This window comes from Lepidochelys olivacea (assembly GCF_965140295.1).
Source record: "Lepidochelys olivacea isolate rLepOli2 genome assembly, chromosome: 2".
NCBI classification, from domain to species: domain Eukaryota; kingdom Metazoa; phylum Chordata; order Testudines; family Cheloniidae; genus Lepidochelys; species Lepidochelys olivacea.
In genome coordinates this window covers 207,488,724-207,503,926 of record NC_140412.1, presented here as the reverse complement: position 1 = coordinate 207,503,926, position 15,203 = coordinate 207,488,724, and the positions used below count along the sequence as shown (strand labels likewise).

At 37.0% G+C, this 15,203-nt stretch overlaps 1 protein-coding gene across 2 annotated transcripts in view; it reads left to right on the top strand.

Moving 5' to 3' along the window:
* The window catches only part of TAX1BP1 (Tax1 binding protein 1), a 97,255-nt gene that overhangs the window by 66,148 nt on the left and 15,904 nt on the right, over positions 1 to 15,203 (top strand). Inside the window, exons 10-16 of one of the 2 annotated variants that reach the window (XM_084621556.1) lie at positions 1,168 to 1,314; positions 2,529 to 2,622; positions 3,657 to 3,775; positions 4,781 to 4,906; positions 5,520 to 5,591; positions 12,625 to 12,799; positions 13,214 to 13,362. In XM_084621556.1, the coding sequence (XP_084477682.1) occupies positions 1,168 to 1,314; positions 2,529 to 2,622; positions 3,657 to 3,775; positions 4,781 to 4,906; positions 5,520 to 5,591; positions 12,625 to 12,799; positions 13,214 to 13,362 (882 nt within the window). The remainder of the gene's footprint in view (positions 1 to 1,167; positions 1,315 to 2,528; positions 2,623 to 3,656; positions 3,776 to 4,780; positions 4,907 to 5,519; positions 5,592 to 12,624; positions 12,800 to 13,213; positions 13,363 to 15,203) is intronic. The other variant, XM_084621557.1, reaches the window with a different exon arrangement.

Genomic DNA, 15,203 nt, shown 5'->3' with positions numbered 1-15,203 from the left:
CTATCTCACCATTGATGATATTACTTGTAATTTAAAGCATGTAAATTGACTAGATGGGCTGGTTAGAAAGAACATTCTTTAGTAGTTTTTATGGGAATATTTAAAATAGTTTTTCAGACATTCGTACAGACTAATACAGCAATATATCTGGATTATTTTAAATTGTCTCTTTTTAACTCTTCTGAATGTCTGTGGGTCAGGTTGTTCTAAAATCAGTGCAAATGAGATAAGAACTACTGGATGGGATTCTTCTCTTGCTAAATTTTCTCTCCTCATTAAAAGAAAACTACATCCTTTTCTCAAATGGTTCAGAATTTGTGGATCAAAGTGGATTCTTTGCTTTATTTTTTAATAAGTAGTAATACATTAATATATTTAAAACCATCATGAATGGGTATATTATCCATTAGAGGTTGTTTAATCCAAAGACCATTGAAGTCAAATGGAAAGACTTGCATTGACTTCAGTTGGCTTGTGGCTATTACAGATAGGACTATTAAAATGGTGTGCCAGCCTGAAAATTAATGGAATGTGCATCTAGGCTTCCAAATGTAGCAAAAGCAACTTACCTTATTCTCTCACTTTCAAATATCCCAGCATTCTTTATTATGAGGGTAGAGTTGAAAAGGTATTTATTACTTTACAACGTATCTTTGAAAAGGATTCTCAGAAAAATTGGCCAGATTATCTCTGGTCCATTAAACCATTCAGGCTGCAGAAAGGAGCCAAATCTGAACAGGTGAGAATTACCCCACTGGCTAAAGCGGAGTTATTTGGTTCCTGCAACAATTATATATCTCCACTCCGCTTCTCCCACTGACATACGGGGCAGATGGAACAGAGTTGTGCTCTGCCAATTCTTAGTTCCTTCAGAACCATAGTCAGTTGCCATAAATTAGAATAGTCCCTAGAATGCTCAAACTCATGTTGTGGTGGATGCAGATCATCTCACAGACCCAGAGATGAATGCCCTCTCACTCCATCACCACTTTCTGCTCGAAGTGGCTCTTGTAGGACCTGTGTTCTTGCAACCAAGAAAAATAATTATCCCCCATCTCTCCCCAAAAAATCAAATCTTTCTCTTCATTACCACAGCTCGAAAACGGTTCTATAGTATTGATTTGAACAAAAGAGAATATATTTTCTGATTTTTTTTGTTTTTAAAAGGAAATTTCGAACACAGTAGAGCAGGAACTGCGCAGAGAGGTTGAGGATCTGAAGCTTCGTCTGCAGATGGCTGCTGACCATTATCGAGAAAAGTTCAAGGATTGCCAAAAGCTCCAAAAACAAGTGAATAAACTTGTAGACCAGACAGTAAGTAGCACTGGAGAATCTGTTAGCTCTTTGTGACTTTTCAGCGTTTGTTTAAAATTTGTTGTAGCAAAGAACAATACATTTAAATAAGCATCAGAACATTGTGTGAGGAGCAATCAATTAATACAATACTTTCTGTAGTAGAGCCAACTTATATCTATGATGTTGGATATCCGCTGTCAAAACCAAACATAGTATCTGAGTGTTTGGTATATGTAGAAAACTTATTGAGTTTGTGTGGTGTTATAAACTGGGTTATCTTCAAGGCATAGTATTCTTTTGCTGAGGCATCTTCTCAGCAACTGTGAAAGAGAGGAAACGGTGGCACTGCATTTTCATTCCTTCACTCATCTCCTCTGCAGAGAGGAAGGGAGAACTTGGGAGAGAGACTGTGTACAGAGATGGGTAAAGGCTTTTCATGCAGCAACAGAACTGTGCATCTGCACCTCTTTTATGTGCGTGCTTGGTTGCTTATTTTATCTATATCGATCTATCGATATTGCAGAAGCTGCCTGATTCATATCTGCTATTTTCTGTATCATCCTGAAGGTCAATAGGGAATGAGTTATCAACCCATAATGTCTCTTGGTCCCCTGCCTTTGTCTTGGGTTGTAGTGTGTCGTGTGTATGGCATGTATATTTGACATCTGACTTCCAGCTCAAATGTTAGCTTAAAAAAAAAAAAAAAGGAACTATAGTATCCAAGATCTGTCTTTTATTAATCTGTATTCGTCCCAATTCATAACATAGATTCCAGTTTAAATTGGAATATTAAATTTAAATTTTTAAAGTTTAGCAAATACTCTGTGGAGATATCCATAATCTATTTTGTAAAATAACTTTTATAATTACTTTTTTGCAAGAAAATTATTATAAAATATGGCATTATAAAAGCAATAAACTGATCATATTTCAGGGTCGGTGGCAAAGATGCAGTGGAGATAGTATAAAGTGTGTGTATTTGATTCTTGTCTCACATTGACACCACCAACTTTGAGTCCATTTCCAGTAGAAAATGTGAAGTCAGAGAAATATTAGTTTGCTTTTGTGTTTTTCTTTAAAGTTTAAACAAAAGCGGTGGATGGTGTACAGTTATCCACTTCTTCAAAAAGTAGTGAACTAAGTTAAATTTATAACATATTTGTATTCTCAGCAGTTCACGGTAATTCTTGATGTTTTCTTTGAATAAAGTACCAACAATTTTTTTTCATAAGAAAACTGCAGGGAACCAACAGAAAGTGACAGATGCCTCAAACATTGAGACAGCTACTGCAGTCATTACAGATAAAAAGTTGACCACATCTCCAGGTATCAACGACATAAACTTTTTTTAATGGTTTCTATTTGTTGACCTCAAATAGAATATTTATTTGTGAGGTACTCTATAAAAGTACTTTTGTATATGAATAGCTAGCTCTTGGTGTTTGGATAACCCAATGGAAACAGATTAGAAAAGTTTGACAGCCTGCTCCTGCAAATACTTGCACCCATAAGTATTCTCATTGGTTCTGCTCATATGAGTGAAATTTACATATGTAAGTGTTGGCAGGATTGAGCCCTGACTTGGTGTTTAATCAAGAGCAATTATTAAGATATACATCATGGTTTGTTTATTTTTGTTTAGCTAATAAACAGAATTTCATTAAAAAGAAATCTCAAAATGTATACAGTAACATAACATCTCTTCAGCTATGGCACAGTTACAGTTTAATATATTTTATTGCAAAATCAGTGCTGGTAAAGTGTTCAGTTATCTGCAGAAAAGGACAAATATGTATCCTAATAATTTATAGACATGAATGGTTTGCTAGAAAACGCTTGACTAGGTTGTAATTTTCATGGACTATCAAGCTTCCCACAAATCTAGCCTTCTAAGCATAAAGAAAGGAACATGTAATATGTCGTAATACATACTGGAGAGAAAGTAAAGAGTTGCAACTTTGTGACATTTAGAATATTAAGCATTTTTTCAGAAGGGTAAAATATATGTACCAATAATATTGTGCTCTGAGAATGAAGTTTATAAATGGTTTAATTTCTCAAAGGGATGTTCAACTCTCCAAACACTTTTTATGTGCTGTGGAATATTTTCTGTTCAGCATGGGTATCCAAACTTTGCCCAGTTGAGGGCCTCATTGACAAGAGCCTGATACAGCTGCCCTCATCTTAATATGCCTGAGGCCAGCAGAGATTGGGTCATGTCCCCGTTGCTTCCAAGATACTTATTACTGTGTGACATTGGCAAGATTTGAACTGTTGTCCACCCTTCACTCATTCCTGTTGCCCTGTGTTTATTTAAAAAACAAAGAACAAATATTCATATTTTTTTTTAATATTTGCAGCTAGCCCCATTTCACCTGATGTAGTTTCAGAATTTGTGGTAAAGGAGCAAGCATATGAAATGAAGAAAGAAATTGCTGAGAAAACAGAGAAGTATAGGAAATGCAAGCAAATGTTATCAGTAAGTAAAGGGCTGCTTCAGATAGTTGAACAGAAAGTAGCTACAGGGAATAAATCTCAAAAAACGTTGAAATACTCTTTTCAGCTCCCAAGCTGTTTGTTCCCTTAATAGTCATTCATATAGCACAGATGTGATCATAATAGAAACTTTATCATAAGAAGGTAACTTTACAGTAGAATTTTAGGACCTTATTGTTTTGGTGCTATGGTATTCTTTGTTGCATGTTTGATTGTCTGCTATTTTTGGGTGGAAGTGGAATGTCAGTAATTTATAAAGCAAATATTGGGGTGAGAACAACCTGAAATGGTGGAATGGAAATATCTGCAAAGAGATCTTCTTTGGCGGCAACTATTTAAATAAAGTGCATTCACTTGTTTCCATTAAGCTTACCACCCTACATTTCTTGTTTTCACAAAAATATTATGCTAATATGTTTGTTTACCGTGGTATAACATGTGCAAGGCAATTGCATTCATTACTTCCTGTGGCGGGGGGACAGGGGGATCGTATTTGTGTTGGTTCATCATGACTTGTGTTGGTCATTTGAGTTACATGGGATGCTTTAAAGGAAACCTTTGCCTTTGGCCTTCTGGATGAAAAGTGCTCTGGGTGTTTGCAAAGCTCGCTGGAATGGGTTTTTTATTGACGTGGATGTGAGACATCTTACAGAGTGGCAGCATGTTTTGAAGAACAGGAGTAAAACTGTGTGTATACTGAAAAGGTAGAACAGATAAGAGGAGAGAAGAATAGCAGCTTGTAGAAAGCTCAAGGAGGAAAAGTATATTGGACCTCATTGCTATAGTCCCCAGTACCCTTGTCCTCTTCAAAGCCTTACCACTTAAATAGGGGCCTGTAATCAATCCACAGGGAAAGCCACCTGGCAGTTATCTAATTTCTGGGAAGCACTGAGTGTTGCGTGGTCAGATAATAATAATAAAAAAAAAAAATTCCTTAGATTTGTAAAATGTTAAGTGATTCATCATGACTTCTGTTATGCTACGTTAGGAAGAGAAGATGAAATGCAGTGTTTATGCTGATGAATTGGCCAAATTGGAGCTGAAATGGAAAGAACAAGTGAAAATCAGTGAGAGTGCAAAACTCCAGCTAGCAGCAATGGAGGACCAGTATAAAGTAAGTTTTACTGGCTACACATTGAATAGAAAGAGGAACAAAGTACAGCATTGTGGAATCACACCCAAATTTAATAAGAATTCTTTTCAAGAAAAAAATAAGTTGTTGTTTTTTTTAATCCCACCTACTGATGTTCATGTGGGATTTTTGAGTAGGAGTATGGGCAGACCTGAGAACAACACCATCAAAGTAGTTGGCCCTCATCCATGCAAATGCAAATCTGTTGGCAGGCTTCATCAGGATCAGTATGTACCTCCCATTGCTAATCTCCTCCCTGGGAGAGATGTATCCCTTACCACTATCCTCATCATCACTTCTGCCCTTTCCCATTGTTCCCTAGCCATGTGTTTGAGAGTCCTCCTAATGTCCCGCTGCTACTAGGCTAAATGACATCGAATAAACACAAAGTGCTGAAAAATGCACACAGTAAACAAACCGAAGAAAACAGAGCAATATTTTTTGCTAACTTCATTCAATTGTAAAGTTATAGTAGGTAATATTTTCAGACAGAAATGTGATTTTAAATTGCTGACTGTTGTGAGTTTACAGCATAATACATGGGGAAATGTTATACATTCTGTAATGTAAGTGAAGCAAACTTCTTTTCATGTAGGTTCAGCTGGCAGAAAAGGAGAGAGCAATAAAAGAACTGATATCACATTTGGAGGTCTTCACCAGTGAGAAGGTACTGTAACCATTAGATGTTATGTTTAGTGGGCTCTGGTACTTCATGGATTTCAAGGTCAGAAGGGACCATTCTAATCCTCTAGTCTGACCTTGTAATAACACAAAACCATTGAATTTCCCCAAAATAATTCCTAGAGCATATCTTTTAGAAAAAAAAAAAATTCAGTCTTGATTTAAAAAATGTCAGTGGTGAAGTATCAATCATGACCTTTGGAAAATTATTTCAATGTTTAATCACCATCACTGTAAAAAAAATTTCCCTTATTTCCAGTCTGAATTTGTCTAACTTCAACTTCTAGCCTTTGGATCATGTTATACCTTTCTCCACTAGATTGCAGAGACCACTGTTAAATATTTTTTCCCCATCTAGATAATTATAGACTGGAATCAAGTCACCTCATAATCTTCTCTTGGTTAAACTAAGTAGATTAAGCTGCTTGAATCTCTTTCTGTAAGGCAGTTTTTTCAATCCTTTTATCATTCTCAAGGCTCTTCTCTAAACCCTCTCCAATTTATCAACAATCCTTGAATTGTGGGCATCAGAACTGGACATAGTGTTCCACCAGTGGTTGTACCAGTGCCAAATATAGAGGTAAAATAACCTCTCTAGTTTTACTCAAGATTCCTCTGGTTATGCATGCCAGGCTTGCATTAGCTCTTCCAGCCTCAGTGTCCTATTGGGAGCTCATATTCAGTTGATTATCTGCCACATCCCCTAAATCTTTTAGAACAACTGCTTCTGAGGATAGAGTCCCCGATTCTGAAGTATGGCCTACATTCTTTTGATCTTAGATGTGTACATTTAGCTTTACTAAAACACGTTTGCTTGCATCCAGTTTACCAGGTGATCCAGATTGCTCTGAATGAGTCACCTGTCCTCTTCATTATTTACCACTTCCCTAATTTTTGTGTCATCTGCAGACTTTATCAGTAATGAGTTTTATTTTCAAAATGTTGACTAGCATAGGGCCAAGAACTGATTCCTGCGGCTCCCCTCTGGAAACAAACTTGATTACCTGTTTACAGTTACATTTTGAGATCTATCACTTAGGCCTGGGCTATACTTGGGGTGGGGGGGGGTCAAAGTATCTTAGTCAAAGTATCTTAGTTCGACTTACCTGGCTGTCCTCACGGCGGCGAGTCGACCGCGGTGGCTCCCCTGTCGACTCTGCTTACTCCTCCTGCTGAGGTGGAGTACAGGCGTCGATTCAGGGATCGATTTATCATGTCTAGAAGAGATGCGATAAATCAATCCCCGATGGATCAGTCACTACCCACCAATCCGGCAGGTAGTGAAGATGTACCCTTAGCCAGTTTTTAATGCATTTAGTGCCATGTTAATTTTATATTCTAGTTTTTTAGTCAAAATGTTGTGCATTGCCAAGTGAAATGCCTTACAAAAGTCTGATGCATCAACACCATCACCTGTATCGACCACACTTGTCATCTCATCAAAAAAAGATATCAAGTTAGTTTGACAAGATGTATTTTCCATAAACCCATGCTGATTTGCATTAATTACATTACCCTCTTTTAATTCTTTATTAATTGAGTCCCAGATCAGCTGCTTTGTTATCTTGCCTGGAATGGATGGTAGGCTGATAGGCCTATAATTACCCAAGTCATCCTGTTTGGCACAACATTATCTTTCTTCCAAACTTCTGGAACCTTCTCAGTGCTCCAAGACTTGTTGAAAATGAACATTAATGGTCCAGCGAGTTCCTCAGCCAGCTCTTTCCAAACTCTTGGATGCAAGCTATCTGGACTTGCTGATTTAAAAAATGTGTGACTCTAGTAGCATCTGTCTAACATCTTCTAGAAATACTAGTGGAATGAAAGAGTGTCATCACAATGTGATGAGACTATATCATCTATTTTCTCCCCATATACTGAACAGAAATTTTTAATTAACATTTTTTTGCCTTTTCTGCATTATTACTGATAATTCTACTGTTTCTATCTACTAGTGGGCCAACACTAGTGTCAGAATTCTTTTTGTTCTTGACAATGTTAAAAACTGCCTATTGTCCTTAATTCTTCTGGCCATAGATTTCTCCTTGTGTCCCTTTGCTTCCCTTAATCAGTTTTCTACAATTCCTTCTGGTTTGTATTCATTACTGTCAGCTTCCCCTTTCTTTCATTTGCGCTTGCGCTCGCTCTCTCTCTATTTTTTTTAATAGCTGCCTTCACTTCCTCTCTACACCAGATTGGGTTTTTTTCAGGAGCACAGTGTTCTTCCTCAGTTGTGGGATTGTAGCTTTTTGGGGATGTAGTAAGGTGTTCTTAAACGACTCCCAATTATTATTCAGATTTTTCTGATTGAATTCTTCTCCCAAGCTGTCGTTTTTAGCTAACATTTTTTTTTAACTTTGTGAAATTGGCCCTATTAAAGCACCAAGTGTATACACTAGTGTGGAATTTATTCTGTTTTCAAATGATAAATGTGATCAAGTCATGATAACTTGTACCTAAGCTACCATTAGTTTTTAGTAGGGCTGTCAATTAATGACATGTGTTTAGCGCAAAACAAATGAACGCTTTTTTTTTTTTTAAAAAAACAAGCGTTAATTGCACACCTCTGGAGGTGGGACTTGGCCGCCAGGTAGGGAGAGAGGCAGGCACCTGCTGCGGTAGCAAGCAGGAGGCAGCCGGAGACAATAGACTCTGTATTATCCAGACCAGAGGTGCACATTGCTGAAATGTCTCCTGACTCCTCGGAGCCAGTCTCGTGCCTACTCCCTCAGGGTTAATCTGTTTATTTGTTTTACATGAGGGGGAGGGGAAAGAGCAATTGCCAGCAGCCATGAGGATGTGAAGCATGGAAAGGGTGCTTTGGAGCCATCACCACAGGAACACCCCTCTTCCCCCTGCCCCCGCCCAGGTGACTCTAGCAGTCTGCCCTCCTTGCCCCTGAACAATCGATCATGACCCTGTCCAGTAGTCTGTAAATAAGAAGTGGGCAGCATTATCTCCCGTAAATGTAGTGATTGGCTGAACAAGGAGTGGGACTGAGTGGACTTGTAGGCTCTGAAGCAATGGTGGGCAGCGTGTGGGCTGGCAGGCCATGAAACAATTTGTTTACATTGCCATGACCACCCGCGGTTCACTGTTCCTGGCCAACGTGAGCTGTGGCAAGTGGCGGCCAGCAGGTCCCTGCAGCCCACGCCGCTTCCCACAGCTCCCATTGGCCAGGAATGGTGAACCGCGGCCACTGGGAGCTGTGGGCGGCTGTGCCTGCAGACAGTCAATATAAACAAACTGTCTCACGGCCCCCCAGCAGATTACTCTGACGGGCACTATGCTAAAGTCTTATGTTGTTTTATTTTTGAGTGCAGTTATGTGTTTTAAAAAAAATTAAAAAATTCTACATTTGTAAGTTGCACATTTTGTATATTTTCCTGAGGTGAATTGAAAAATACTATTTATCTTTTTTACAATGCAAATATTTGTCATAAAAAATAATATAAAGTGAGCACTCTGCTCTTTGTATTCTGTGTTGTAATTGAAATCAATATATTTGAAAATGTAAAAACATCCACAATAAATGGTATTTATTTTATTATTGGTTAACAGTGCGATTAAAACTGCGATTAATCACAACTATTTTTTAATCTTGTGATTAATCACAATTTTTTTCATCGTTTGATAGCCCTAATTTTTAGTTCTGTGGTCAGTTCCTCTTTATTTGTTAGGACAAAGTCTAATAAAGAATTCACTGTGTTGGCTGCAACTCTTTTTGAGTTAGGAAACTGTCATCTATAACGTTTAGAAATTCTGGATTTTTTTAGTACTGGCAGCATGATACCTCCAGCATATGTCACTCAAATTGAAGTCTCCCCTGACCACAGTTTTTTTTTTTCTTATACATAGATGCATAAAGAGGTGGTCAGCCTGTTCCCGATTGTCATTTGGTGGTCTGTAGCAGACACCAACTTCTACCCCATCTTGTGCTTTAACTGTTAGGACATTGAGCCATAAGCATGTAAGATAATTTTATTCCTGGTTATCAATGACTTGGAAACAGGTAGTGCCTCTTGACATAGAGTACCACTCCCTCTCCCCTTTTGCCCACTTGATCCTTCCTAAAATCAATGGTTATTATCTATTTAACGTTCCATCATGCGAATCATCCCACTAGGTTTCAGTAATAGCAACTAGATAAAATGTATGTTAATAAATGAACATTTCCAGTTCCTCTTGTTTGTTACTCAGGTTCCTAGTATTGGTGTATAGGCAATTCAATAATTTCTTCTCTGCTTATCCTTTGATTTCTTGGTTTTGTTCTCAACATCTGTTTTGTGCTGAGAGTGCATATCTTCCCTCTTTTCGCTGTCTCCCTTTTTGTTATTAGTTTAACTGTCTCCTGACTACTCTAGCCAGCCTTGGTTAATTTGTTTTAGAGTACAGTGGGGAACAGTATATAAAGAAGAACACTCATAAAACATGTAAAGTAAATTTTAAAATGCAGTAAAAATGAATTAACTGATTTTTAAATAATAAAAAATAATTTATTGGTGAGATTTCTATAAATAACTTCCATATTTATCAAAAAATAAGAACCCCAAATCAAACCAAAAAATAGTGAAACATCAAAACATCTGACTTAATATTCGGAAATACTATGTTTAGAAATAAGTGTTTTGTGCTGTAGTAGAATTCTGGAACATTTAATCATATGCTGCATTTAATCTAGTGAAATTTGTAAGGCAGAATCTTTTTATATACCTGTTTGTTTAGCATTAACTGTCATCCATATAGTTATAACAGAATTCTTTCTTTTTTCCTTAGAAATTGTGATAAGTGGGTGTGTCGAATTCTAATGACATCTAAGAACAGTGCATATTCATATATAATTTTATTATTTCCACTGTTTCATAAGGATTGTTTGTTATAACCAGACACATGCATTCACTACCATTGTTGATTATTCCCACAAGCAGCCAGTAAGAGAACAGATTGACAGGTTACAGTGTGACCTTGATAATGATCTCTTCAGAGTTGTAGTTTATCTAAAAGGACGTTTGTGTACCTTCTAATGACATTCCAGATTTTTAAATGTTTGAAAATGAACTGCCACTTTAAAAAGCTGGCTCTCTAATCAAATTCAGTGTGTGTATGATTAAAATTAAAGAAATCCATGCTGAAATATTAAAGATGATGTTCTAATGCTGAAAGTATATTCTGTGTTTTGCAGGGCGATTATTCATAGGTTGTCTTATCCTACTTCCCAATACATCTTAATCACAGTATGATAATTTTTGCAAGGCATTACTAATGGGGAGAGTAATGTTTGTTAAAAATATATAAGTACATTCATTCCATGTTGTATGAATGAACCAAGATGGAAGAGAGGATGTACATGAGAGGCATTCAGGACAGCTGTTTTATTTCATAAACAGTGACTTCAAATAATTTCAATATAGAGTAAACTAGTGGGAAAATGAGAATATTTAACTTATTTTTTTCTCTCAAAAGCAACCCAAAAATGCTGTTGATCCTGTTTTTCGTACAAAGGAATAGCCAAATACGTGGAATGTTTTTTTGTTTTTTTTTTAAAATATGTCTGTACCATATTTCTCTAATTCATAGAAAAGCTAAGTAAAAGTCAGGATTTTGATACGACTATTTATCTGGAGGGAATCATTTTTTAGCTGGAGGGAATCATTTTAAACAACACACATAAGGAGGAGTGCAACTGTAAAAATATTGTATGAAGCTTATAAAAGCTTGTAATGTAAATATCTATAAATTTGCTAGAACAATTCCAAGGAAGAATCAAAGTGCTCTGCTAGACTGAAACCATGATTTAAAAGGTTAAGCATAGTACAGTAAACAGCTTTTCAATTTATACTCCATTATCAGTGTTTGTTTATAAATGTCACTAAACATAGCATGCTAAAAATGTTCATTTGTAGTCTCTTCAAACCTATAAAATTACTTAGTTTCTGTTTTATTTACATACTTATATAGCCTTTGATTTTTAATCAGTCTCTACCCTAGCAGTCCAGCTTATAGCTAAGACTATTTTATAGCACCTTTTACAAGCACTTTGATGTACATTCTATTTTAATCTTAGGTGATGCTGGAATTAAAGTATTAAATGCCATCATGTTTTTAGCAAAAATGTTTCCATATTGTAGAAAAAAACTATAAGCATATGGGACATTTCCACTTTCGGAAAGTGTCTCGGACTTTTAGAAAGTAGATGCTGCACTTTGAACTTCTTTTGTTTGCTCCTTGGGGTTTGTAAACAAACAGCCTACAAATTGTAGGACAGAAAAAGTTAGGACAGCTTCCTACTTTTTCTCCAGTTACTTTTGTTTCTTCTCTCTAGCTTGAAATGAGTGGAATAAAGTCCCATCCATCTTAAAATTCTTCTCTTACTGAAAGCAAGAAACTTTAATCCAGTGGGCCAGAACCTCTGCTGGTATAAATTGGGATAGCTCCATTTAAGTCAACAGAGCTACCCCAATGTATACCAGTAGATGATCCATCCCAGTATATCTAGTAAGTTTTTAAAAATATTTCTCTTTTGATAGATGCATAGAGTATTGCATCAAGCCTATACCTGATAATTGGTGTGTTCCTTAAGTATAGTGTTTTTGAGATAGAACAGGAATTTTATTTGTGAATTGTTCACAATATGCACATCATCTCAGTTGTAAGGAGAGATCAGGTGGAAGTAGCAGAGCCTCTACGTGTTTTGTAGCTGATTTTTTTTATTTGCTTTGCAAAAGTAGATATTTGTATGAACAATATTGGTGATTTGGCTTTTTTATTGAGTTTGCACCTATTGATAGAATTTCAAAATAAAATTTCTAATAAAAAAAGTTATCAATAAATTTAAAAATGTAACAAAAAAGTCAACTCAGTCAAGTCATGAAAGGTGGATCTGAAAATTGGCACATAAAAATTAGAATTTTTTTAAAAAATTGAAGCTTTTAATTAAACTATTTATTTAATCAGAATTTAAAACATTTGATAATTTGACTTCATTTGTTAATTACATTTTTAAACTTTTTGTTAATTAGGAACTTGGCAGGAGTCCAGAAAATCAAGCTGCAAGGATAACTAAGGGACAGATTTCTCGGCAAGATTTACATTTTCTTAGTCCATACTCAGGGGAGAGTGGGCTGGTTCCTTCAGTGCCAAGTAGACTACCAGTGCTGCAGTATGGAAACCCTTATGCAATCCAGGAAACAAGAGGTTTGTAAAGTTTTATTTTCCTCAGCTTTTTTTTGTCTCACAATTTAAAAATAAAGGTGCCATTTTATTTATGTAGAGGCAGGACTGGACTGTTGATATCCTCGCATATAATATGTTTGTCAGAAATGGCTGGATTAATTAATAAGTCTGTCTACTCTCGTCACTAAAAGGGAAACTTTCAAGAGGACACAAGAATAATGTTGTACTCACACCAAAGTACAAACAAAGTACAAAGTTTGTTTAGCAGATTTTGGGCTTTGGTTGAGAACTCCCTAGTTGTATGAAATCTAAACTGAAAACATTTGAAGTTTTGATTTAATTATTATTTTGATATGACAAAAAGTGTACTAACTGTATTGAACAGAACTTTTTATGCAATAAATAAGAGGCCTGCTCTTCTGATTTTTATTTCAGATGGAGCAGATGGTGCTTTTTATCCTGAGGAGCTCCAAAGGCTGCCTGTAAGGACTTCCTCTTGGGAACTGGAAGACAATGTAGTCTGTAGTCAGCCTGCTCGCAACCTTAGTCGACCTGATGGTCTGGAAGACCCTGAGGATAGCAATGTAAGTTAGGTTACTTGTTCTTATTTTTTTCCTTCATTTATTAATCAGCATCCAGGAGTTAACAATTGCTTGGATATAGTGAGCATTTAAAAATTTTAAAATTCTGATACGCTTAAGCAGTCTTTAAATTTGGAACTGAAATTTTATTGAAAAATATCTGAGCGCTATTTAAGGTGAAAAATTTGCACACAAATTGATGAAAATTCAAATCATAGAAATCTCTCTTGAATTCTAATACCAGTTTATTTTGGTTTTGGAGTCATAGCCTCTGATAACTTTTTTCTTTTTAAATATTAAAGCAAACTTATTTCAAGTCATATTGCTATTTCAGTATATAACCATATTCCTGTTCCTTAACGTTACATACACAGCCTTTCTTGTAGAACATATATGTTTTTAATTCTCTCGCCAGTATGTGAAAACTTAATTGAAACTGAAGACAGGAGAGTGAGTTTGTGTGTGTATGGGGGTGGGAGGGTGAGAAAACCTGGATTTGTGCTGGAAATGGCCCACCTTGATTATCATGCACATTGTAGGGAGAGTGGTCACTTTGGATGAGCTATTACCAGCAGGATAGTGAGTTTGTGTGTGTGGTTTTTGGAGGAGGGTGAGGGGGTGAGAGAACCTGGATTTGTGCAGGAAATGGCCCACCTTGATTATCATGCACATTGTAGGGAGAGTGGTCACTTTGGATGAGCTATTACCAGCAGGATAGTGAGTTTGTGTGTGTGGTTTTTGGAGGAGGGTGAGGGGGTGAGAGAACCTGGATTTGTGCAGGAAATGGCCCACCTTGATTATCATGCACATTGTGTAGAGAGTTGTCACTTTGGATGGGCTATTACCAGCAGGAGAGTGAGTTTGTGTGAGGAGGGGCGGAGGGTGAGAAAACCTGGATTTGTGCTGGAAATGGCCCAACTTGATGATCACTTTAGATAAGCTATTACCAGCAGGACAGTGGGGTGGGAGGAGGTATTGTTTCATGATCTCTGTGTGTATATAAAGTTTGCTGCAGTTTCCACGGTATGCATCCGATGAAGTGAGATGTAGCTCACGAAAGCTCATGCTCAAATAAATTGGTTAGTCTCTAAGGTGCCACAAGTACTCCTTTTCTTTTTGAAGACAAAACAAAAGCTGAAGGATTGTGTTACCCGTGTTTCTGAATTAAATGTTTAGCATATAGTTCAATGCAAGGTGTAAATTTATGAAGATAGTTTTGCAAGAGATACAGAACAAAAATAAATATTTAAACAGAATGGAAAATATTAAACGGTGAAACAATTTCCATTTTGGCCTTTTATAACCGCTAAAAGTTTGAAGTGGTAGAGACTGCTGTCTGTCATCTAAAACCAGGGTAAAGTAAAAATGGTATTGTTTGCTAATATACTTTCCAGGGCTTCATAGTGTGACGCTTTCTCTGTAGAGGCGATGTGTGGGAGAGGAACAGAATCACCTCCCCCCTGCCACCGGTTTCTGTCAGGGTGGAAGTCTGGCTGAGCATAGCTGAGGGGGATGTGCCTGGGAAAGGCACCAGCACCTAGCTCCCCTGCTGAGCCCCACTCTGAGTTCTGTCCCTTCCTTGCCTGCAACTGCAGATACCTGCTGGGCAGTAGGTGTACAGAGCCCGCTCTGGCCCGCAGCAGGAAGGCTTTTCAGTACATACAGAACCTTTTAAATATTCATCCATCCATCTCTCAACAGTCATGAGACTCAGTATGACATAAACTTTTATTACATACCTCACTTGACCCTCGTTGGATAAATACTACGAAAGCAATGTGTTGGATCTAGTGAGTTTGTCAGGCCTGTCAGGAGCTACTGTTAACAGAAAAGTGAATGCTTTA